This window comes from Chamaea fasciata, unplaced genomic scaffold, assembly GCF_029207755.1.
Source record: "Chamaea fasciata isolate MVZ Bird 193981 ecotype frontalis unplaced genomic scaffold, bChaFas1.0.hap1 SCAF_1, whole genome shotgun sequence".
NCBI classification, from domain to species: domain Eukaryota; kingdom Metazoa; phylum Chordata; class Aves; order Passeriformes; family Sylviidae; genus Chamaea; species Chamaea fasciata.
Window position 1 is genome coordinate 88,437,035 of NW_027094086.1, and position 23,163 is coordinate 88,460,197.

The window sequence follows — 23,163 nt, forward strand, 5'->3', positions numbered from 1 at the left end:
GAAACATTTAACTGGGTTTATTTGCTAAAGACATCACGTGCTGTCTTCAAAAGAAAACCCGATGGAAAACCCGAGTGGCAATGAAAAGCTGCCAACACTGCTTTGTCAAAGAGTTTGGGTGACAAAATTTAAAAAAAAAAAAAAAAAAAAAAAAAAAAAAAAAAAAAAAAAAAAGAGAGAGAGAGAGAGAGAAACGCCAAATCCCCCTCCTCAGTACCCAAAGCCCAGCCGGGGCCCCCTCGCCTTCTGGAGGGCGGCCCAGCGCTCCCTTGCCCGCGGCGGGGGAGAAGGGAGGGCAGCCCTTGGCCGGGCAGGGTGACCTGGCACAGAGAGCGCACACACACACACAGACACGTGTGGGCTGAGCACACACACCCCCGCAGCTGATGCAGGAAACCAACCGCGGCGGCACAGCCCCCACCGGCAAAACCCGCATCCCGGGCCAAAAAAGGGGCGCCGCGGCGGAGAGCACGACGCGCCTCCTCCTCGTATTTCCTCCCCCGCCCACTTCCAGCGGCGGAGGGGCTCGCTGCCGCCGCCGGCTGCCGCCCGGGATGGAAAGTTGTAGCCGCGGCGGGATGCGCGGCGCGGCGGTGAGTTTCCCCGGCGGCGCCGGGGCGCGGCGGGCCGGGCGGGCGGGGGCGCGGGGAAGCCCGTCCGGGCGGGCGGCGGGGAGGAACCTCCGGCATCTCCGCGTCAGCCCCGTCGCTCTGCGTGTCCGTCTGTGTGTGTGTGTGCGCGCCCGGCCGTGCCGGTGCCCCGGGGGCCGGGCCCTGCCAGGGGGTAGCGCGACGCGCACCGCGCAGCGCCCCGAGCGGCGGCGGCGGCTCCGGCCGTCGGGGGGAGGCGCTGCCTCGTGCCGCGCCGAGCGGGAACCCCCCCTTGAGGAGACCCCCGGGAGCCGCGGCGGCGCGGTGCCCCCGCTGCCTCGGGGCAGGAGCAGGGGCCGGGGCGGCGGGGCCCGGAGGGGTCCCACCGGTGAGAAGGAGGAGGAGGGGAAAGAAGAGGAGGAGGAGGCGGCGGGGCAGCAGCGGCCCCCCGGCGCGCCGGCCGGGCCTCCCCCACCGGGCCGCGAGGAAACCCCCTCGGTGACCCCTCCCCCGACCCGGGGAGGGGGCGGGACCGGGAGACCCGGTGACGTCACTGCTCCGGCCGCGCTTCCTGCAATAGAAAGTGAGAGAAGGTAAAACACCCCCCGCCCCCCCGCGCTCCCCCCGACGGTGACCGGGGCGCCGGGGGGAGGGGCGGGGCGGGCCCGGCGGGGAGCGCGGCTCTCCCCGAGGGGTCCCCGGCGGATGCGCCGAGCCCGCCCGTCCTCCCTCCCTCCTCCCCCGCCGGGCCCGCCCCGCCTCTCCCGCCTGCCAGGGGAGGCTCCCACTCCCCCGCCCCCCGTTCCCCCGCATTGTGTCCCTCCCCCCCGTCCACCGCCCCACGGCCGAGGGGCAGGGCCGCCATGGGGGCTCCCGAGTGGGACGTGGGGGATGGGACTCCCGGAGGAGGGGTCTGCTGCCGCGGGGGGCGGGCGCGGCCGGGGGCCGGGGGGCTGCGGAGCGGGGCCGTGCCGGGGGGCGGCGCCTTGGCCGGCCCGGGGGGACGGTGCATGGAGGAGGGGTGGGTGCCGCTGCCGGGCTCTGTGTGTGCGTGTGTGCGGGCGCGGTGGCGGCTGTTGCGGCGGCGCTGGGTCATGTTTGTGTTTGAGGTTGTCAAGTGAAGGAGGCTCCCGGCCCCCCCGCTCCCCCCGCTCTTTCTCCCTCCCTCCCTCTCCCTCCCGCCGCCGCCGCCGCCGCCGCGCAGGGGTCGCCGCGCTCCCCGCCGCCGCCATCAGCCGCCGCGCCGGCCCCTCCGCCAGGTTTGCAGCGGGCCCCGCGGGGGGCGGGAGGGGGCTCGGGAGGCGCTGCGGGGACGGGGTTGCGGGGCGGGACGGCCGCCCCCCGCCGCCCCCCTCGGCGTGGAGCTGCGGCAGCCACAACACAATGTGTCCTCCGCCGGCGGCGGGGGGGAACGGGCGGGCGGGGACGGGGAGGACCGCAGGCCCCGATCCCCCCCTCAACCCACCGCGCTTCGCCGCGGCCCCTCCGGGACGCGCGGGGACTCCGCGCTCCGGCTGCGCCCGGCCGCCCGCGCTGCTCCCGAGGGTGCCGGTGCGCCCCGGCTCCGGGTGGGTTTGTGCGGGCGCGCCCCCCCCCCCCCCCCTTCGCCCCGGGTCTGCACCCGCGGTTTCGGGGGCACAGGGAGGCGCGGAGCCCCGGCCCGGCTCCTGTCGGCCCCGGCGCCGTCCCCGCTGGGTGCCGGGCCGCGGCCGCCCCCCGTCCCTGTCCCCCACTTCCCACCCACCCCCCCGCGGCATGTGTGCAGCGCTTTGTTCGGTGCGGCGTTGCAGAGGGGTTTTCCCAGGCTCCTCCCTCTTTATTCATTCATGGATTTTTTTTTGCCTGCCTCCCTCCCTTCCCTTCCCCTCGCAGTCCCGCTCGCACATACCGGCGGCTCCCCGGGCCCCGGGGCGGGCTGCCTCCCGCCCCGATCCCCCATTTTTGGGTGGATACGGGGGGATACGACCGTAGCGACCGCAAAGGCCTGTTTCTCCCTCTTCCCCCCCCCCGCCCGCCCCCCCTTTTTTTTTTTTTCCCCTCAGTCAAGCAAGGGAGGCAATGACTTTTGGCGTCGGTCCTGCCCGGTGTTTCCGCCGTAGCTCTCACACGGCCATCTCCTCCCCGAAGGAGAGGGTCCTGCTGGCGAGCAGGGGAGCTTGCTGGCATTAAAGCGTCAATAGAATGTCATTTGTGCTGCGGGGAAGCGTCGGGAAGGGCTCCCGATTTACGGAGACCGTGGGGGATTTCAAACTCGCTCCAAATAACTTGTGTAAAGAAGTGACGGTGTTTATTAGCGTCTTTAAAAACCTCAGCCCAGCCCCAGGGATTTTCCCAGTCCAGCCAGAGGAAAGGGAGACGGGGGCTTAGGGAGTGCTGGTCGCTTCAAGCCCTCCAGCCACTTTTCTCCATTTCCAGTTCGTGCCTAAGACCTGGAAAACGGACCTGTTAGCATAAGGTTTTATTTAATTTCTAAATATTTCTGTTATGCATGCAGATAAAGTGGTATGAGTTAACAGCTTGACAGGCACTGTGCTTTGTTTCGGATTTTTTTCCGTCTTTTTCCTTCAACGTGCAGTAATACCCTAGTGAAGAATCATTTAGTCAGAATAGCATTTGCAGTATTTCTTTTTTCTCCTGTTTGGGTCTTTCTATGCTGCAACAGACAAAAGAAACATTAAAAATTAATGATTATATTCCTCAACAGTATGTAGACTGAAGGGGAGGTTGCAAGTAGTCTATCGTAATTGGGTTTGAATTAAATGTGCACAAAAACATGGTTGCCTTGAAAATCAGTATAAGTCCCCCTAAATTAATACTTTCAACAAATGCTAAAAATTCTACATCCTTCCTCCTTCAAGTATCTGTCGTTAATCAATTTACCTACATTAGGGGCCATTCCAAAGTTCATATCGTTTTAAAAAAAATTCTTCCTAGTGTTTACTAAAAAAAATCTGTTCACATGAAGTGGTATTACTCTAAAAAGAACCAGAAACATGTTATTTTATAATTTTGTTTAGATGAAAGAGTGTAATTACACCAGTCATTTTTTTCTTTAAGTTCTTCTGCCTAAGTAGTTTTCCATAGGTATTTGAGAGATTTCATATCCTGTATCAGAAACTGAACAAAACAGTCATTGAACTGTTAGCAATTCCTAAGAACGTTTGAAAAGTAAGAAAGGGCAGGTAGGTCAAGAGCTACTGTGATCCTCTGCTGTATTTTGGCAGAAATATCCCATAGGGAATTCTTCCAAACTTACATGCTCCAAGTAAGGATTCTGTAGGTAGTGTTACAAATAGGATGATGCTCTATGTGTTTGCCCTCCCCTCTGTGCTTCCCCTACCTGAAGCTGAAGATCTGTATCTGAAAGCCTGATGCCAAATTTTGTTTAATTTTTTTTATTTACTTGCATGAGACAAGGGCTTTTGGAAGATGTTTTCTGGCTAGAAAACAGCTGACAAATGTGGCAAAGTTTTAGTTTTCTCATGCTTCCTGAGTAATCTTAGAAAGAGTTTCAGCCTCACGTGGTTTTCTTAAGATACTGGAACACTTTACTCCATAAAACTTGTTGAGGAATTCATTCAGTGCAGGTTGTGCAGCCGCAGTGGGAGCTGCAGGTTGAGCTCTGGGTGGCGGGAGCCTGGGGCAAGAGGCCGGGAAGTGGTGCCGACCCTTTGTTGTGCAAAGGGCACAAGGGTCTGTGGCCCTGCCAGGGGACCAGGGACACAGCAGGAACCCAGGACTCAGCTGGAGGAAGACTGGGAGGGTTTAAAAGCCCAGGGGACCCTTGAGGATACCTCCTCTGAGGCACCAGCTTGGACTGTTGGTTGCACTATGAAAAAATTACTTAGAGGGAGGTCTGAGACTGCTGTGGGAAACCTGCGTCAAACCGGCAAGGAAATCTTGTCTGACTGTGGGGGAGTGGAGAGTGGAGGGAGTCAAGCCCACTGTGAGGAGACTTCGGTCCCAGCAGTGTAACTCTTGACTGCCAGAGTGGCTCCTGGGCTGTCAGACAGGAAAGGTTCCTTAACAAATCATAGGTGCAAAAATATTTCTTGCTAATTTTCTTAGTCATTTGAGGATGAAAGGGATCAGATAGGTATCTTTGCTTTTCTTATTGATGCCTACATCTCATAACTTTCTCTCTCTGTTTTTTTAGCATATGGATTAACTGAGCCCTTTGACAAGTTTATGGAGCTGCCATCTCTCTGCTTGCTGTACTTTCCATTTCTGAGAGGAGAAAGTGGTGCATGAGATTAGAGGAAAATGCCTCGGACAAAGCAGATACATCCCAGAAATCTGAGAGGTATGTAGCTCTTAGCTGAGAAGAAAAAGCTCTTGGAAAACTCAGTTGTAGTTTCAATTATAAGGTTAAAGGAATATGTATTTAGGAAGTTGGTTTTGTTCCAAAAGTAGTTTGTAAGCAACTTCTAGGAGTTGTCCGTGAGACTGCTCTAATTTCCACAGAGAAATAACTGGAATATGTTCTTATTCTTGCAGTCTGTGTACTTGACAGCATTCTTGATATTCTCCAGCTTACAGCAATAGCCAGCATGAACTTCAAAAATGCAAAGGAAGAAGCAATTTCCTTATCAGAGAATTTACAGTTGAAATACAGGGGGAGGTGGGAAATGGGTGTGACGTGGCAGAGCTTGACATCTGGCAGCTGGTAGTTGTTTTTCTTCAATAGTTGTCAGTTTGGCTTGCTTTTGAGGGGATCAAAATCTCCTCCCACGCATGGCTTCTCACTATTTATCTATCACCTGTCACCCGTGCTACCTTGTGCATTGCTAGGTTTGACCTTGGTCTCCTCGCTCTCCTGCCTTTGCACAGCCACACGGTAGCTTGGCTATAAGGGGCAAGCAGGCGAGAAACCTGCTCTGCAGTCTGGCAGGCTTACATGTCCTGGCATTTCCTTGAACAAAATCCCAGTGCACTTCACCAAGCCCGTATGAATGTGAGGAATCTGATCCTATGGATATTTGTTACTGCCTTGGTAGAAGTGTCCCTAGAGGAATTAAATGAGAGGAAAAATGCAGGTCAGTTGACTTGCAGCCATCCATGTTAAGGGAGAACATGCTTCCATCCCCACCCTTTTACCCAGCTTTTGGGAGAACATGCTTCCACCTGCACCCTTACATGTAGCTGTCATCAGCTTTTTTCAGCTTAATTTTACAATTGCACTATGGAAGCATCCCTTCAGAGGAAAAAAAAAAAAACCCATTACAAAACCACAAACACCAACATATGGCTTTAGGGGCAGGAACAGCATTTGATTCTGGTTTTAACTTTCGTTATGTCAAAACACAGCAAACATCCTCATGTGTCTCAGTTAGTTAACAGTTGTGAGTCTCTCAAGGGCTCGTGCATACAGTTTATCTGAGACCTCGTGTTTGGGGACTGTTGTCATTGCTACCACTAACAGTCTCTGCTGGAGGACATTTTTGCAGCGTTTTTGTTCAGGAAGTGCTGAGTAGCATTTTGGTATGATGGATAAACCTCCCTCACAGATCAGGAATTTTACATTTCTCCTTCTTACTGGATGTGAAGTAATAAATCAAAGATGAGTTTTTAATATTGCTGCTTACCAAGTTGCTGACATAACTGAGCTTATGTTTTCTGATCCAATATGAGAATGATCTAATTTTAGTACTCTGCCTGATATCTACTCTTGTATTGCTTGAAACTTAATAGGAGTTAAATCTGTTGTAAAGCTCTCTATTCAGTTAAATAAATAATCTAATTAAACTCTTAATTGTGTCAGAAATTAGTTGCCTTTTTTTCCTTGCATAATTTCTCCAGTCATTTAGCTTTTATCAACCCCATTACAGCAGTTCTCATCAGTTCCTATTTTTCTACAACTATTGGAGTTCTTGAATGAATTGAGATGAGTTAAATGATGAGAAGGGAAATAGCGGTATACAGCAAACCCATGGTTAGAAATTATGTTGGAACAGCTCAATGATTGTCAAAGCTATACAGGCTGCTGCAAACTTCAACACCTTGTGAGCATATATTGCTACTGTCATGGGTTGTTGGTGGTGAAGTGATTTGAAAAATCAGTTTACTTCTCATTAGTTGTACACTGTTTCCATTTCTAGTCTAGATAATGAAGAAAACTGGATTTCACTTTCTTTAGTTGTCTTATCAGTCCTCAAGAACATTGCAGAAAATATTTGCTTGAAGTCTCAGTTTTTGCTGGAACTTGGGGAAACTGAAAGGTTTCACAGATCTGTGGGTATGCAAAATTAGACACATCTTAAATTGATACTATTAATTAACCATTAAAACTTTAAAGAAATGGGTGATTTAGCACATGGTTTAATCCGTGTAATTAGTATGGATGACAACTAAGTGTGCAAAAAAGCATAAATGTATATGGTCGAAGGTGAAACTCAGCAAACTTGGCAACCAAAAAAAGGTGTTCTGTAACATTTGAAAGACAAAGGTGTAAGATTAAGTAACCTGTGTTTTTACAGGTTTTTAGGTTAAAAGCTATTTTTAAGTTGTCTAAACCTGATTGTCACCTTTTGTACTATGTACAAAGAACACTCCATGGCCTTACCTGGCTGCTCCTTCCGTGCTGCCAGCTCCTCTCTTTGCTCCATAGCAATCAAATTGCCAACAGCTTTAACTAGGCTTGCTCAGAGCCCATCAATGTTTAACTTTTTTGGGAGATCACTGTTGAACAACCCTTGAGACTCTCTATGCTGTTGTGCATTAGATGAGTTATTTGGGTTTTACTTGCAGTCCAAATCAGCATGGAGAATAAATAACCAAGTCCGAGAACCTAAAGTATTTTCCCTTAAAACAATCCCAACACAATCCTTCTTTCCCTTCCTGCCAAGAAAACACACAGGAGAAAAACCACCATAGAGATCCCCCCCCCCACACACACTCCCATTAGTTAATTTGAGGTTTGCTGCAGTGTAGGAATAAGTTTTGATGGTTTTAATGTTGGCTGAGTTTACAGTAAGCAACCTTGTTGTCTGGGGAAAATAAATGTTTAATATAGAGAGCTAAATTTAAGATTTTCTTGGGAAAGCTTAAGGCTCTTTGTTTTGTGTCATGGCTTGATTTTGCTCCTTTTGTATATTCTGTGAGATCTGACAGCCTTTGGCAGAAAAGTGGTGGCCCTAAAGAGTTAGGATTAGTGAAGATCCTAATATTCTGAAGATTTCACTGTCTTTTATGCTGAAGATTTCACTGTCTGCTTATAGATGAATCAATATAGTGCTGTACTGACCTGATTTTACAGCAGGAAAAGAAACCTTTATAATTAAGATGGGGTATGGGAAACCTTATTTTGCAAATAAAACCAAATCTAATTAGTTGGCCATTTGTTTTCATGGATGTATTATTGACATGGCTTTGATACCTGTTTGCATCTGAGTGAGCATGTTGAATGTGAAGGTACAGATAAGGCATGTGCTGTGCTGCTCTTGTTTCATCAGGTTGTTTTGTCACATCAGCCTTCCCTGCTTCTCACTGCAAATCCCTCCCTAACATGAAACATGTTGCCATCACCAGTGGGCTGCTTTGGTAAGAGGAGTCATGCACTGTGTCAGGCTTAGTCTCCTGACCAACTTAACAATCGTTGTCATCCCCAGCAGTGGGGCTGAATGACTAAAATTTGAGACAAATTGCAGTTTTCCAGGTCTCAAAGAAAGATATGGATTGGATGAATGGAAGTTCTGGAGAGTGTTTGGTAGTGTCAGAGATGAAGACCAAAGGTATGTCTGGGAAAAGCCTGGCATGGATTGTCCATCGGTGACATGACTGAAGCCAAGTTCATAAGCGGGTGTTCCTGATGTTGTCTTAGTCTTTTAAATATTAAGGGCGTGTTTTGTGTTGCTAATTGTCGTTCCTCCTTCAGAAAGCAAAGAGGAAAATACTTGCAAAAGAGGAAAATACCCATCTTGCTCAGACACCCAGAGATCTCATTTTCTTATTTTTCTTTGCCGTTTTAGCTCCCTAAAACTAACAAAAAGACTCCTTTGCATGTGGCTGTACCCTGTATTTACAAGGCTGATTGATCCACACGTGTAACAAAACATTTCACAGAATCTGTAACGTATTCCCAGAAGTACAGTTACATTAGAAAATCATGCTTTTAGCAGGGTTGAGTGGGCTTGGTTTGTTGTCAGATGGTTGTGAGGATATAGAAGGAAAAACGACTCGTGTTTTTGTTTACTTAGAAATCCACAATTGCAGAGTTTAAAATGAAAAGTTTTGTTATGTGTACACAGTTTAGTACAGTGCTGTCATTTACCAAAACAAAACTGTAACAAATATTTTGAATTTTGTCTCTTTCTAGATAAGCTTTCTGGTATTTTTCAGAAGACAAGTTGTTGCTGTTTTTCCTTCTCAATCAAGTATTTCTCTTTGGAAACAATGGCAGACAGGCCCATAATGTTCAACGGCCGCTTCCAAATCTTCTAGCGTTTTGTATTTGATAAGGAAATGCAAGTATAATATGAGTAATTTGCTGAATAGGTTGATAGCTTTGCAGTAATCTGAAAAGCATGCTTAAGTTTGCTGGAAAGCTGTGTATGCTATGGCCTTAAAATGTCCAGAAAAGCTGGGCATCTTCTGCTTCTCAAGTGTGAACTAGCAAAGTCTCTTTGTGTTGTTTTAAGATTGTAAAGTGCTTTTAGTGCTGAAATAGGTCTGTCTACATTGAAAGCTGACAGATTGATATTCCTTATTAGTGCTGGTTGTGTAAAAGTTATGAGTAGATTGGTGTGCTGTGCTTTATTCATAATGTTCATCAAATGACTTAATAAAAATACTGAGCTTTCTCAAGGCTTGCTTCTGGAATTTGTGCTTGCTTGAGTCAAAAGAAGTGTAAAAGCACATTTGACTTTTGGGTCTTGGTATTGTTTCTGAGAACAAAATGATGCTCTAATTTAGGGTGTTCCAGGGGCTGCTGTTGCGATATTAGTACATCAGAAGTGCTGATGGTCTGTACTCTGTGACTTGCTTGTGGGCATCTGTAAAGATGTTGCATATGTGTCTTGCTTATGTTTCTGGAGCAAGTGTGAGACACAGGTGGAACAAGAAGTCAGAGTTTTGACTTGGTGACTTCACTACAGAAATATCCTGTGATTTGGCAGCAGTTTTTGTTTCTGTATATCAGATAGTTTTGTACAATTTCTTATACAAACCAAATCTGAACGCGACGTCTCTCATGAAGGTAGAGAAAATGCATGGCTCTGATGGTCCAACACCAGCTGGAGTACCAGCAGATCCACCTGTAATTCAGTGAATAGACAGATCTTTTGTTGACCACAGAAGTACTCTCTTCGTGTGTGTCTTGAGCTGCTCCTTTGGGATGTGGAAGGATAATGTTTCTTTTTTTGCATATTTTTGTTTTACTGGTTAAAGGTGTAAGATCTTTAGGCTGTGTCTTACAGTGTGTATGGTCCAGCGTCTCGCAAATTAGATATCAATATGCCTGCAGACCTTAAATTTTATTGTAATGCGAATGATGTCTAAATGCAAAAAACTGTCCCACGTACTCCATGGTGTAATAAAGGCTAGGTTTAAAGCTGCAATTTTCCACCTTTTCCAATCACTTCTATTGCTCCTGTTTCCTTGTGCCGTGTTCCTAAATTTGATGATGTGTTTTCAGCAGAGTGTAGACCTATTCACTGCACAGGATGGTTGGGATCTTGTGTCAGTAGCCACAGTTGATGGACAAAAGTCTGTTGAGAGTGTCCTGCAAGAGGGGTAGGAACTGTGGGGTGGATAACACTGGTCACTGTTGCCTTGAGACACCTGTGTTGAATTTCTGCCTCTACCACTGAGTTTCTTGTGTCGAGACTGAGAGGTGTTACACCAAACCTTTGCAGCCACCCACTAATGGTGAGTGCTGCACTTTGCCTGACTTGAGGTACCAAGGCACAAGTTCTGAGTTTATGCAACCACAATTGTTCCACTGTGGTGACAGTTTGGTGCAAAATACTGCAAAAGTGCAAGGTACATTAAAAAAAAAAAAAATCAAGGCCTGGGTGAGGTAAGCTGAAGATCCAAAATTACCCAACACTTTTGGCACATCTTTTAATCTCTCTCTGTCTCTTAATCTCTCTATGCCTCTGTTTTCTGCTGTAAACTGAAGATACCAGTACCACATCAGCTTTTAATGACTCAGAAGATGAAGTTGTTAGTGTTGTGAAGCAGACACTTGGTGGCTAAATAAACGGAAAAGATGATGAAGAAACTGGTAGTAAACAGAGCCAAGCAGTGAGCACAGCTCAGTTTGTGCACTGGCTTCGTTTGCATAAACACCCTTGCTTTTGGCATCCTCTGACTTCTTGTTGCTTCACCTCACAATCTTAACATTTAAAAGGTATTCTTAAAGCTTTCTTCCTAGCTTCTAAAATACCAAACTAAAAACCCAAGAAATTCCACCATATCGAACACAAACTGCTCCTGTGAGTCACCGACGTGTTAGGACCTCAAATTTTAGCTCAGGTTTCTGTTGTGTGAGCTGGGCAGCATGTGGTGGTGTGCCCTGCCTGGACCTGGCACAGGCCTCTGGAGAAAGAATCTCTCCCATCAGTGAGTGTCACCACGTGTCAGAGTTTCAGGCTGTTTAGGAGAAACCCCCTGAAGGCAGGAGGGAATACTCACTGGCAGGAAAGGTCTCTAGAGAGGAGTGCCTTTAATGGCTTTTTTTTCCAGTTGGTTTTGAGAATGTTTTAAGCCATTGCTGCTGGAAGGAGGTGTAGTGGTCCTGCCTCCTGTCCGCCTCAGATGCCTGTTCCCCTTCTCACTTGTCTGTTTGCTGGCCCCATCATGGAAAAAGGAATGGCACCCAGAGCAAGTTAATGCCAGCATCATCTGGGTTGGCTTTTCTGGGCTGGGTTGGTTGTTCCCTGTTGCTGAACACCCTTGCTGGAGCTGGAGCTGGAGCTGGTGGCAGTGGCAGACAGGGAGAGAGATCACAGAGGCAGGGGCTGCCTTTAGCCTCTTACTTGAACTCACGGTGAAACTGTGTTGTAAGGCTCTATTAGCCATCTGTGAGCAGCAGGCTTTTTTGAGCTTCTTTAATTGCCCAAAAGCAGGTCGAGATTTTCATGAGGATAACAGAAGGTGTGTTTTGTGTTTCTACCCTCTTTGCTTTGCTTTCCAGAACCCTCCTTCTCCTGACAAATTTCCAAACTTCACAGGTGATGTAGGTTCTCAATGGATGACTGTAGGATTTTTACGGTACTGGTAACCCGGCAGGAAACTGAACTGGTCTCAACTGACACCTTAATGAAAAATAAAATAAAACACTCCCTCTAAAATTTGGCATAGGCCTTTCATTCAGAATGAAAAAAAATTGGATAAAATTTAAGGAATTAAAAAGGAGGTCTGGAAAACAAAACTCAATTGTGGCTGGCACTCACAGCTCTGAATATGTATTTATAGATTTTTGCATATGCATGCTAAATATTGGGAAAAGAAAATTGGGGTAATACAAAGAGAATCTGCTGGATATAGACCATGGTGAAAATAGGTGCTTTCAGAGGGAGTTAAAAGAACATGAAGGTGGAAGGTGTAAGAATGGTATTCCAGCTAACAGGATAGCAAAGAGATACCTGCAAGAATGTTGATGAAAATAAAAGAAGGGAGGAAGATCCTTAGTTCTGCTCTTTTGATTTCAGGAAAAAACAAATTGTATTTTTATGGAATAGAAAGCCATTATAATTGCAGTTAGATATCAGGCTTGAGCTGGAAAGGAATGGTCAAGGGTAATGTCAAAAAAATTGAATTCCTATGGAAACAAAAAAAGTAGCAGTGAACTGGGACTTGAAGGCTACGTATGGTGAACTGGCTACTTGAAGGCCAGTTTGGATTTCTTTCAGAAAACAGTGAAGTGGAAACAGTGCATGTCTTTAATTCTGCCTCACCTTTACATCTGTATCTTGTTTATTGGTAATTGAGTGTGGGGTAAGAAATGCTACAGAATTTGACATTTGCTGAAGCATGAACTCCTCCAGCATGTTAGGAAGGTCATGAAGAAAATGGTAGTTGTGAAAAGAGAAACAAAAAGTAAGATTTTGGCAGTTGTTCTTTCAAGTATTTTTATTACAGCAGGCAGTTGACTTTGGGATGAAACTAAGACCAGTCTTTTGAGGCCAAGAACAATTACATTTTCTAATAACCAGGCTTTCTTATGAGCATTTAGAAGAACATGACTTCTTCAGTTTTCTGGTTTTTTTTTTAAATCTTTGCATTTCAGAATGGTTACTTGGGTTGCTGTGAGTGTATATGTAAGGTAACTTTAAATGGGGGGAGAGTGTGTGTGTGTTTGTGAGAAAAACCAAAGCAACAAATTAATATGTAACCATCTGAAATAAACATGTAAATAGCAAAATTCCAGAGAACCTTGGTTAAGAGAGCCTTCTTGCAGATTTATGGTCAACTACATCTTAAATGGCTGCTTTGAAAAAGGCAAAGGCTTGTGGTCTCATGTTTTCACAATTAACTTTTTAGGGCTTCAGAACTATGCAAGTTTGTCTGTTGACTCCTGTCAGTATTTTCAAACTTTGAAGTTTTCAGTCCACTGAGCTTGGCAGTTATGGTAGTGTTACTGCCATGTCTTATATCCAGCCCAATAAACTGTATAAGAACATTGTTACCATTAAAAAATACCTCATTCCAATTAATTCTCCTTAATAAAAAAGAAACCAGCGGAATTTGCAAGCACAGTAACTGTTTCCTTCAAACTTGCATCTGCCTGTGTTACTATGCTTGAAAGGGCTTGTGTCCCAAACACTTGCCTGCTACTCCAGGTGAGGATTCCTGCCTGTGGAAAGAATTCCCAGTCCTTAGCTGGGTGGACAGGCATGCAGGACCTTGGGCAGGGAGCTCAGTAACAGCACAGTCATCTGTATGTTAGATGGAAGCCTCTGTTTGACCCAGCCCTTTGCAAGATTGTTGAAAAGATGAGAACTGCTTTTTTTTCTAACCACATTAAGTTGTTACCTTCAAAACAGTCACTCATAGCTCACCTTAATGTAGTCATGAAACTTTGCAGAAGAGTCTGTTTCGAGAGTTATGTTGTTCTGTTTTGGTTTTTAATCCAGGAATTGTTTCCTTTCATGGTGTGTATTCTGAGTTTCTTCTTACAATCAGATATTTTGATTTCAAATTGCAGACTGCTGTAAATATTTATGCTGGAAAACATAAAGAAGACTTCCTAGAGCCACACATTTTCAGAGAGCTGGTTATACCAGTCTGAAGTTCCTAGGCTGGTTCATTCTTTGGTATGCTGGACTTCTGTGTTAAGCATTTTAGTTCAGTAATGGCTTATGAGATTATGGAGAGAGAAACTGGGGCTCTTAGTTGGAAAAGTAAGATTTTCCTTGCTATGTTAAAACAGATGAATAAACTAGACTTTCCAAATCACATGTGTTGGGCAAAATGGAATCTTTCCCACCACTTGTTTAAATGTATCATAACTCAGAATATTTACATTAAGAGGAAGGAGGGGGGAAATAAAACACCATAGCAGATTTTTGGAGCCTTCAGCAAAGCATTTATGGGAGAAGTAGGGAAGCTCTAGTTCAGTAGGTGAGACAGTGCTGTTTGTTTTTAAATAAAAGCTTTCTAAATGCCTTTAAAGCTTCTCTCAGAATGTGGCTGCTCAGAGACTCTGCTGGTTTAGCAATTCCTGTATGACCTTTGGTGGCAGGCTGAAGAAGAAATGTCTTTGTAAGGATCCACAGGTTGTGAAAAGCAGGAGGAGGATTTCTGCTAAGGCAAAGTCAAAAGTCTCTGTACTCCAAAATTTAATTTTTGTCATATGCATGTGGCCAATTCAGTAAACTGGATTTAATGTCTTTGATTATCAACAGAAGCAGTAAGTAGAGAATGCATGTTCATATTTTAAATACCCCATGAACTTTCTTCCCCCTGAATTCCTGTGTGTTTAAAAGATAAGTTCCCAGCAAGTGCCATTTGTAAATCCCAGGATAGACCTCCTGAGCTGAAGCTGGGAAAGGTTTGGAATGAGCTGCAGGGAGGAAAAGCAGCGGTTCAGCAGGAGCCCGTGGTGTAGTGTCGCTACAAAACAACTGTGTGTGTGTTCCTAGTTACCTATGAAATATGTGGCTTACTCCCTGCCAGCAGTGGTAGTCATGGAATATCCAGAGCACACCGCATGATTTCCTCTGATTTTTGGCCTAATTTTGGGAGCTGGGAAGTCGGGTGAGTTAATATTAAATGGTATTGTTTTTAACTACTGAGCTCTGTTAAGTCAGATGGAAGATTGCAGGCTTGTTCTTACCCTAAAAGTTGCAATGCAGACAGAATACAGAGCCAGGAAGAAGGAAAAAAGTGTATGGAAGTGGCACTTGAAATATAGTTGCTGTGGTGCTTCGCTGTTCCGTTACCTGTAAGGAATCTCTAGCCACTGTACTTTTTGAAGAGAAGTGCATGTCTCATACTCAGTAGATGTATGGATTTTACCTTTCTCCCTGCTTTAGGATTTCTTACAGAAAGAAGCATTTCTTTCACAGGACCATGAAGAAGACACAATGGTGTATGTATTAATAGTGTTCAAAATACTGTATTCTATAATTTTTATTAGCACAACACCTAATATGCCCAAGTGTTCCTGTTATTCTCCACTGTCAAGAGGCAGAGCAAAATATGTACATTGCATAGTCTAATGCCTTGAATTGTAAAAGAGAATTGCGTCTGTCAGTGTAAGGACAGTGCTTTTGTGGCTGAGAGGCAGATAGAAACTGTGAAAATACTAATCTTTATTGCAGGAATGATTTAGTAATTTTCAAACATATCTTTTGTAGTTTATAATGAGGACTTGCTGCATTTGTCTCAAGTATTGCATGTATTTGTTAGGAGGTGTGATAGGACCCTTTTTGTGTTAACAGTTTGTGGAACATTTAATTTTGTTTTCCCCTGGTGTTTTTTTCATTCTTTTAAACAACATACATTTCTGTGACAATAAAATATTATGTTTATTTTAGAACACTGCCTACGTGTGCTATATCCAGATATATGTGTCCGTTAGTATGTTCAGAATAGTGTTTTCCTTATGTGCTTTTTTTCTTTTTCTTTCTCAAAATTCTGAAATGGTGATGTAACTTTTGGAGATACCAGGAAAAATTGCTGCTCTCATACCAGATGGTTTTCCTTTTGTCAGACTTATGAAATGCAATTGGTCCTTTAGTGCCCTTTCAGCAAGGTTTGGTACCAGAATTGCTGCAGAATCTGGGTGCCATCCCTGTCCATGTACATGAAATCCATTGCTACAGTGGAAGAAAGCAAACCAGTTTGTCTTGTTTGGCTGCTGAAATGTGGGTCTGCTTCTCTGTTGAAAGGGTCAGTCTTCTCTCTCTTGGACTCTTCTGTCATTAATTAGACTAGAATCCTATCCTAGATTGAGAGGTCATCATACGCAGATGGGGGGGCCGCATCCCAGAGCTCATGGGACGTTTTTATAGGCACCCAGGTGGGATATGAGCTTGGCAAAAAACACGTTAATTATTAATGTTTCCCCAGTATCTTATGACTGACTTATATCATGCCTTTTCAAAAATAAATAAATAGCATATTCTCCTTTAAGACTTTGTTTTTAACTGCTTTTTTTTTTTTTTTCTGTGCTTTTTTTTCTTTTCTACCATTCTGTCAGCTAATGCAGGTATGACAAACAGTCTAGCGGGCATCTAGGAAACAAAAATTCATAGTGTCATCTTATTCCTGCCTGTTTTTAAACCTGACAAACCTTTGATATTGAGAACATATCACACATTTCAGTTTGCTCCTTGAACAAAGTTGTAGATACAAAAAAATGCAGTTGAAGTGTGTTCTTCAGGAATAATGTCTATATAGTGCTTTGAGAAAGCAGAACAAGAAGTTGGCTGTAGAGAAGCCAGGTCTGAAGGATGGGATACCTGTAGGTAATGTGCTTGGGAAGCAAGGACAAGTAATCGATTTTCAGTATATTTGAAAACTGACCCCATTATTTTAGGCAGTGTTTCTACAAACAGTACCTTCGAGATAAAAGAGAAAGTGAAGTGTATGTATGGCTGCATTTCTCATAGGTCTGTATAAACACATTTAGGACTGCTTGAAAGTGCAAAAAAAAAGGGTAATACTGGAATATTTTCCCAACTGTTGCAGTGATTTTAGCACTTTCATTCTTTTTTGGAGAAGGGAGAGGAGAGGGGGATGGGCAAGAGCAGTTCTCAGTTTTCCCATTTGTAGGAGATTCACATTCTAGCAGCTTTTCCTTTGAATGTCCAACATCCATGCTTTAGCAAAATACTGACGAGATTTTCCGGTAGATCTCTTTAGTCAGAGGAAACTTGTGTGTGGTAAGTGGGCTGATGTGCCCCACATGCCTGGCAGCCTCCTTTCTTGCGTCACTTTGTAGCCTCAAGGGTAAAAGATAGATTGAAGCCATTAGAATATATTTTCCTGTGGACCTTGGTGTTGCCTGCAGTCAAGTGGCAAAATCTTATAAATGCTCTTTGTGAATTTCTGATTTTCAGTTTTACTGCTAAACCACAATTTGCACAGCATGGCTAGTGACAGTCCTAGCTCACCAGCATTGGCCTTCCATAGTTGGATGTATTCATTTATAAAAACGGTTCAAAAAATACTTGGAAACAGATGAGAATCTGAACAATAATTTCTTGCAAGTGGGAAACATTGGCCTGAAAAGGATGTAGTGGTCAGTGTTTTCGAGAGCTGAAAGTTTCTGGCTAACCATGTAGTTCTGTAAGGACATTCAGAAATATGAAATATTTTTAAATCTACTGTTATGAGGAAAGGGGAGAGAGGAGACAAAGCCTGGTGCTAAGATAACAAAAAAGGGTTAATGCAGATGCACGTTTATGTAGTGGTTACCTGCAAGTAAATGGCAGTCTGATATTTCTAGGAAACACTGTCCTAAAATGTGTCTCTTGAGCCAATGTTGTAAATAATCGGCTTTTTCACCAAGAGGCTTTAAAAACACAATTTTGGCAACAGTAACTAAGGCGGTATTTTACAGAAGAGCCCCCAGTAAATGGAAAGCAAGCTGGTAATCAGTTTTGATTAAGGGATCTGCATTCTGTTATTTAAATGTTTAGATCCTGATTAGCATTTAGGCTGTATTTAAATATGTGATTTTATTTTAGCAAAATATGAGGCATGGAGACTGAAGATAATCTTTCAGATGCTAAATGCTGGGGATGTAAGGTAAAAAACATGCACCCACCTCCCTCAGCCTTGTAAAGTGATACTGATGTGACTGATATTTTCACTTCAGTTGTACGATTATGGAGTTTCGTCATCAGATATGACTAAAGGAAAAAGTGTTTGTGTCACTTAAGTTACAAAACTAAGTTTTACTTTAGGTATTAAAACTTTTGTTCATGAACTAAATGTCTCCTGCTCCTCATTTTGTTAAAGACAAAGCAAGTTGAGCAAGTACAAAAGTTTATAAGTTTTTTCTCAATTATTTTAAGAATTGCCAATCTATTATAGCATCTGATCATTTAAATCTGCATTTCCATTGCTTCATGTATGTGTGGAGAATAGTTACTATTCCATATGTTGCTCATAATGTGGTTTTTTTTCCATGTGAAAGCACTGATTCTGACAACAGTTGTTAGGTACCAGAGATAGTGATTTGCTTTGCCAACTCACTTCGGCTGCAAAGTTGATACTTCATGGCCAAAGGAGCATGCACGTCTTTCTGGGTTGCAGATCCCAACTTTGTGAAAAACTGACTGATTCAACAGAAAGGCTGGCCTGCCACGTAAGCATGCCATAAAAAACGAGCATCTGACAGCTCTGTGGCTTGAAATAGTGGATCTGACACAGGCATATGGAAAATTCATGCAACAGGGATACTGTATCAAAACAATTTCTGTAGAGAGGCAAAACGGAATCCTTTCCCTCCCTTCCTCCCCTCCTTTGCTTTCTCATGACTCTCTGTTTTTATGTTGTTTGCTTCTTACCCTTTGCCCTTTTAATGATGCCTCTTTAAAAATTGACATCTTACACAATGGTTGAGCTGTTCTCAAAGAATTTTTAGGTAGACTGATTTAACTTTTCCAGGGGAATATTCACACAGGGATAACATCAGGAAGGTGGGACACTGCTGAAAAGCAATGGCTCCTCTTCCATTTAATGTGACTGCCTGAAAGGAAAGACAATGTACTGTGCCCATGAGTTGGACAGGGAGTTCCTGCACAGGATGACTTGACTCTTCCTTCTTCCAAAGCAAACTCAGTGTCCTTTCTGTGCCTTCTGATGGCACAAACCTTTTCTCCCCTCCCCTTGCTGTTTTTTTGTTGCATCGGGTTTGATATCCTCTGCAAGGTTTCTTACTAGTCTTCTACCTGGGCTTGTAGAGCCAAGACTTCTGTTTACACAGAAGGACTTCTGTTGTTGTTGAGCTGGCAGAGGTTTTGAGAACTGGGAAGGGATAGAAAGTAAACATATGCAAGCAACAAATGGAACAATCACCCTCCTCTCATAGTGAGCAAGTCTTTAACTGATATTACTGGCTTATTTTTTCATAATTTTCTTTTTTTTTTCCCTCCCCTTCTGCTTTTCACATTTTTCACCAACTGTCATTGGGGTTTCCATATTTTTAGCTGCACTTCTTTCAACAGACCTTTGAAAATAAGATATTGCTGTTACAACTACCACAAAGTAAAGAAGCGGAGGCACAGGAGGATTAAGAGACAGCTTAACCAAGGTGTGTAGGCACCCACTCTCTGCTGAACCCTGAATTGCTGTTGTGTCCAAGGTCTTTGCTGGATCATGCCTTGGAATGGTCAGTAAGGGTCATGCTGGGAAATAAAGCTGGGTCTTTCCTGGTTGGCCTGGGCAGCAGTGGTTACTGCTGTCCCAGTGTTTTTCAACAGAACCCTTCCCTAAAATGTTTGAGCTCTGTGGTTTTCTTTACAAGAGCTACCCACTCATATATTTGTGCCTACCACTACAGGGTATAGATTAATGAAATATAGATATGTTTGTCCAGGGGCCCATGTCTTGCACTGCCAGTGGGAGACGACTGAACAGCATCACCAGCTGCCCAGTCTGCACTTTCCTCTTATGAGTTTTATCTGAGGGAAGCTCTCTGTGGTGAATGAATTAGTGAAATGAAATGCCTGAAGACACAGTTAGACTTTCATTTATCCTGAGAAGTAATTAACATCTGGATATCTTGCTGCTGAGAATTAATTTCCTTCAGTAGTGGCCAGGTCCTTCTCTGTGTCCCTGCAACTGTGTTTGTGAATTCCGTTCGGCTGGGCTGTTGCTGTGAATATGGCAGGTATGCTGCTGAATGTGAAGAACTGTGTAGAGCAAGCCTGTGCAGTGCACTAGAGCACATACTGTTGATCTTGAATCACCAGCAGGTTCAGTGGAGCCTGGCCCCCGTTGTGTAGAGACTGTGGAATTCTCATCTGTATGCAACCTCTGTGAAGCAGCTGACTTCATGCCCGTGGAACTGCACTAGCCTAGGAACCATAAAACCTGAATCGTGGGAATGAGATCCTCATGGGAAGATAGAGGGAATAGACTTTTGGCTGTCCAGAGGGGGAAAACTTATTCTCCACCACTGTTGCCATCTGTGTGCCCAGAAATGCTGAGATCCTTGGTGTGATGCCGCATCGATGAAAATCGACATGGGTTTATCCTTTATACGTGTCCATGTGCGAAAAATGTGTTTGGTAAATGAATTTTTAAAAGACTGGTTTGTTCCTTCTGCTTCATATGTAAATCCCAATGTGAGAACTGCAGATCTGCTTACTTAGTGTTTAGAAGTTATAGAGGGGTGAATGATGCTGCAGCATGGGTGCATGAAGCCGTGCTGCTGCTGCTTTTTGTTGTCAATTTTTTTGTCGTGTGCAAATCACCCAGGGGTCTGGCAACACGTGGAGAAAGGAATATCTCACTCCTGGGAAGTTGCTTCTTTGCTCCCTTGGTAAAACTGCTGGATCCACACATTGCTTAGCTTCTTTTGGTGCTCTTCCTAGCTATTGTAAATATTCATTAAAATAACAATGCAGCTTTCTAAGTAAAAAGCTGATTGGAAAAAAAGATGAACTTTTTCCAGAAGCAAATCCAGTTGCCCCACCCATTTTCTTCAGAAACTGGAGCTGAGGAATTGCTACAGGAATGCTCTTCCAAGTCATGGTGGTTGCTTCATCCCCCTCCTAGTAACTGCACCCTGTGGTGATGAAGTACAAAAATTCTTCCAGGCTCAGTGTCAAAATCCTCCATACAGTCACCAAAAAAAGTAGTTTGCAGTTAAGTGGATAAATATATTTTCAAAGAAAAGCTTTGTCCATAACTGTCCTTATCTGACACTAGTGTTGGAGCATGCAGCTGAGAGAAAGACGGGGGTAAGTGTTCCAGTATCCCAGCTGAGTCATCTTTGCTTCTTCCTGATTATCCCTTTCTGTTCATGATTAATGCCCATGGAAATATTTTTAGACATTATTTTATTTGTTTTTCTTTTCCCTTTTCTCAGTAAAATTATATAGAGAGTATCTTACCTTAAAAATCAGATTTAAATAACACATTTGAGCAACTAAGACAAGAACTAGAAATCAGAAAAGCAGATTTGTGGGTTTTCATTCAATATTGATTCATTTTACATGTACTCCTGTCCTGTATCTGGCCGAGTCTTTTTCTCTGCAGAAAATGAGAAGCATGTACTCATGTCAAGAGCATAATTCATAGTTATTTTCAGCAGGTGCTTAAAAACATTTGTAAATTCCAGCTTATAACTGAGCAATTTACCCTCCACCGCCTGTATGTAAATTTGTAACAGAGGATTCAATAAGGAGTTTGAGTGTATAAATGATACCTTTATTTTCAGTGTGGAATTCCCATTGAGAGGCCATGCCTAAAAATACTAAATGTTTCCGCAAACAATTCCTGCACGCTGCATATTGAGTAATACAGCTACAACCAAGGGGAGAGCTTCTGCCGACAGTTTCCCAAATGAATGCAGGAGTCCAAACTGAGTTAGGTTATATATAGTTTTTATTAGTGGTCATAAGCTCTTACCAGAAATACAGATGTGCTTGAATCATGCAGCAGATTAATGACTGCGGATGGAGGATGAAGGCTCCTTTTGTTTACCGGAGAGGATACTGTAGCTTCCAGTTAAGGACTTCAAAATATCTTACAGAATGCAAAGGAGCAAATTAAGGCATGTAAACAGAAGTTGCCAGACTTCTTATCAAGCTAATTACATGGTATTGAAATGTATGACTTGATTTAAAGAAATAATTTTGTATCAGTGCTGCCCGTTGCTAGTGGCATGTTTCAATAAATAAATATTTTAAAAAGAAAACCCCCCAAAAAACCCACCTCAAAACATTCTCAGTAAGTAAAAGGGAAATTCAAAAGGGAAAAGCCAAAGGGAGCAGAGGAACTTTACAGGGCAGGCAATGTGTCTTCTAAAATAGTAGAAAATCTTGTATAAGGGAACCCAAAATGCTTTGGTTTTGGAATGTTTAAACATAGCATATTTTTGAGTGGTTCCTAATTTGAAATGTGAAGTTCTGCATGGAAGTTGGTAAGCTTACGAATCTGGGTATTTATCAGTGCTCATGTCCAGTAGGTAAATAGGCATGTTTGTGCAACATCAAAACTCTTTCCTGCTCCTGCCGTACTGTATGTTCCTTGGAGAAAATCCTGGTTCAGTGATTGTGGAGTTTCATATTAATTAAATCCGTGCAGAAGCAGGTGAGTGGCATAGGGAACCTGTTTGTTGTGACTGCATCCAGCAGGTACAGGTTTTCTTGTTGCTCAGAGTTGCTCATTTATTTGGCAAAGAAGTTGGTTAGGGTCAGGCTGTCACTGCATTGGTTTCGCCGGTATCTCTGTAAGAATGGTTTAAAGTACAATATGTAATTGGAAGCAATGTGGAAGAGGTCAGCAGCCCTTGTGAAGTTTTTATCTTGAATTTTGCGAGTTGATACAGTTTCACCCCTGAAAGTGAACAAAAGATCCTTGTAGACCTGTCAGCACTGGCCTTTGGCACTCAGGTCAGTCGCTGTGTCACAGAGTCTGCTCAGAACTGTAATTTCCATTCCAACAAATCCAGTTTAAAACTATCATTGGGCACTACTTCCACCAGCAGCTGTTGTAGCCCAACATGTGCTCATGAGTAGCTGTATTTTTCACTCTGTGTATTTAAAGTCTAAGCTGTTAGTAATGGTTGAACTCTTCCTAAGCTTATTTCAGGGTTTTTTTGGCAGAGTATTTTAATTATTGTCATAGACTGGGATGAACTGCATGTTTCCTCTGTGTTGTGAAGCCTTCACATAGTGACTTTTTGCTTGCCTTAACTTCTGTAGAAATCCACTTTTGAGAAAAGGCAACATTTGCACCAAATTCCCTACTTCCTTTGGAAACACAAAAAAAAAGGAAAACATGTTTCCTGTTAGTAAATGTTTTAATTTGTATTTCTCTTTGCATGAGAATATATCTAAAATGTACGGAGAGGGATTTGTTTCAGGGTGCTGTTAACCTGAGAACTTGTAGGGTTGGTTTTTTTTTTTTATTCCTGGTGGTAGGATTACGTTCACTGTTTCTCCAA

General features: G+C 44.0%; 1 protein-coding gene across 7 annotated transcripts in view; it reads left to right on the forward strand.

Moving 5' to 3' along the window:
* The first annotated feature begins 502 nt into the window (after positions 1-502).
* HIVEP1 (HIVEP zinc finger 1) overlaps positions 503-23,163 on the forward strand; it is a 129,263-nt gene continuing 106,602 nt past the window's right edge. For 3 of the 7 annotated variants that reach the window (XR_010721908.1, XM_066188231.1, XM_066188285.1), the window contains exons 1-2: positions 1,605-1,849; positions 4,747-4,893. Coding sequence is in view for 6 of the 7 variants with exons in the window: in XM_066188231.1 (XP_066044328.1) it covers positions 4,854-4,893 (40 nt within the window). In the remaining variant the exon portion in view is untranslated. Of the gene's footprint in view, positions 594-1,095; positions 1,184-1,604; positions 1,850-3,019; positions 3,046-4,129; positions 4,628-4,746; positions 4,894-23,163 lie in introns of those variants that run through there. The other 4 variants (XM_066188240.1, XM_066188249.1, XM_066188258.1 and 1 more) reach the window with 4 other exon arrangements.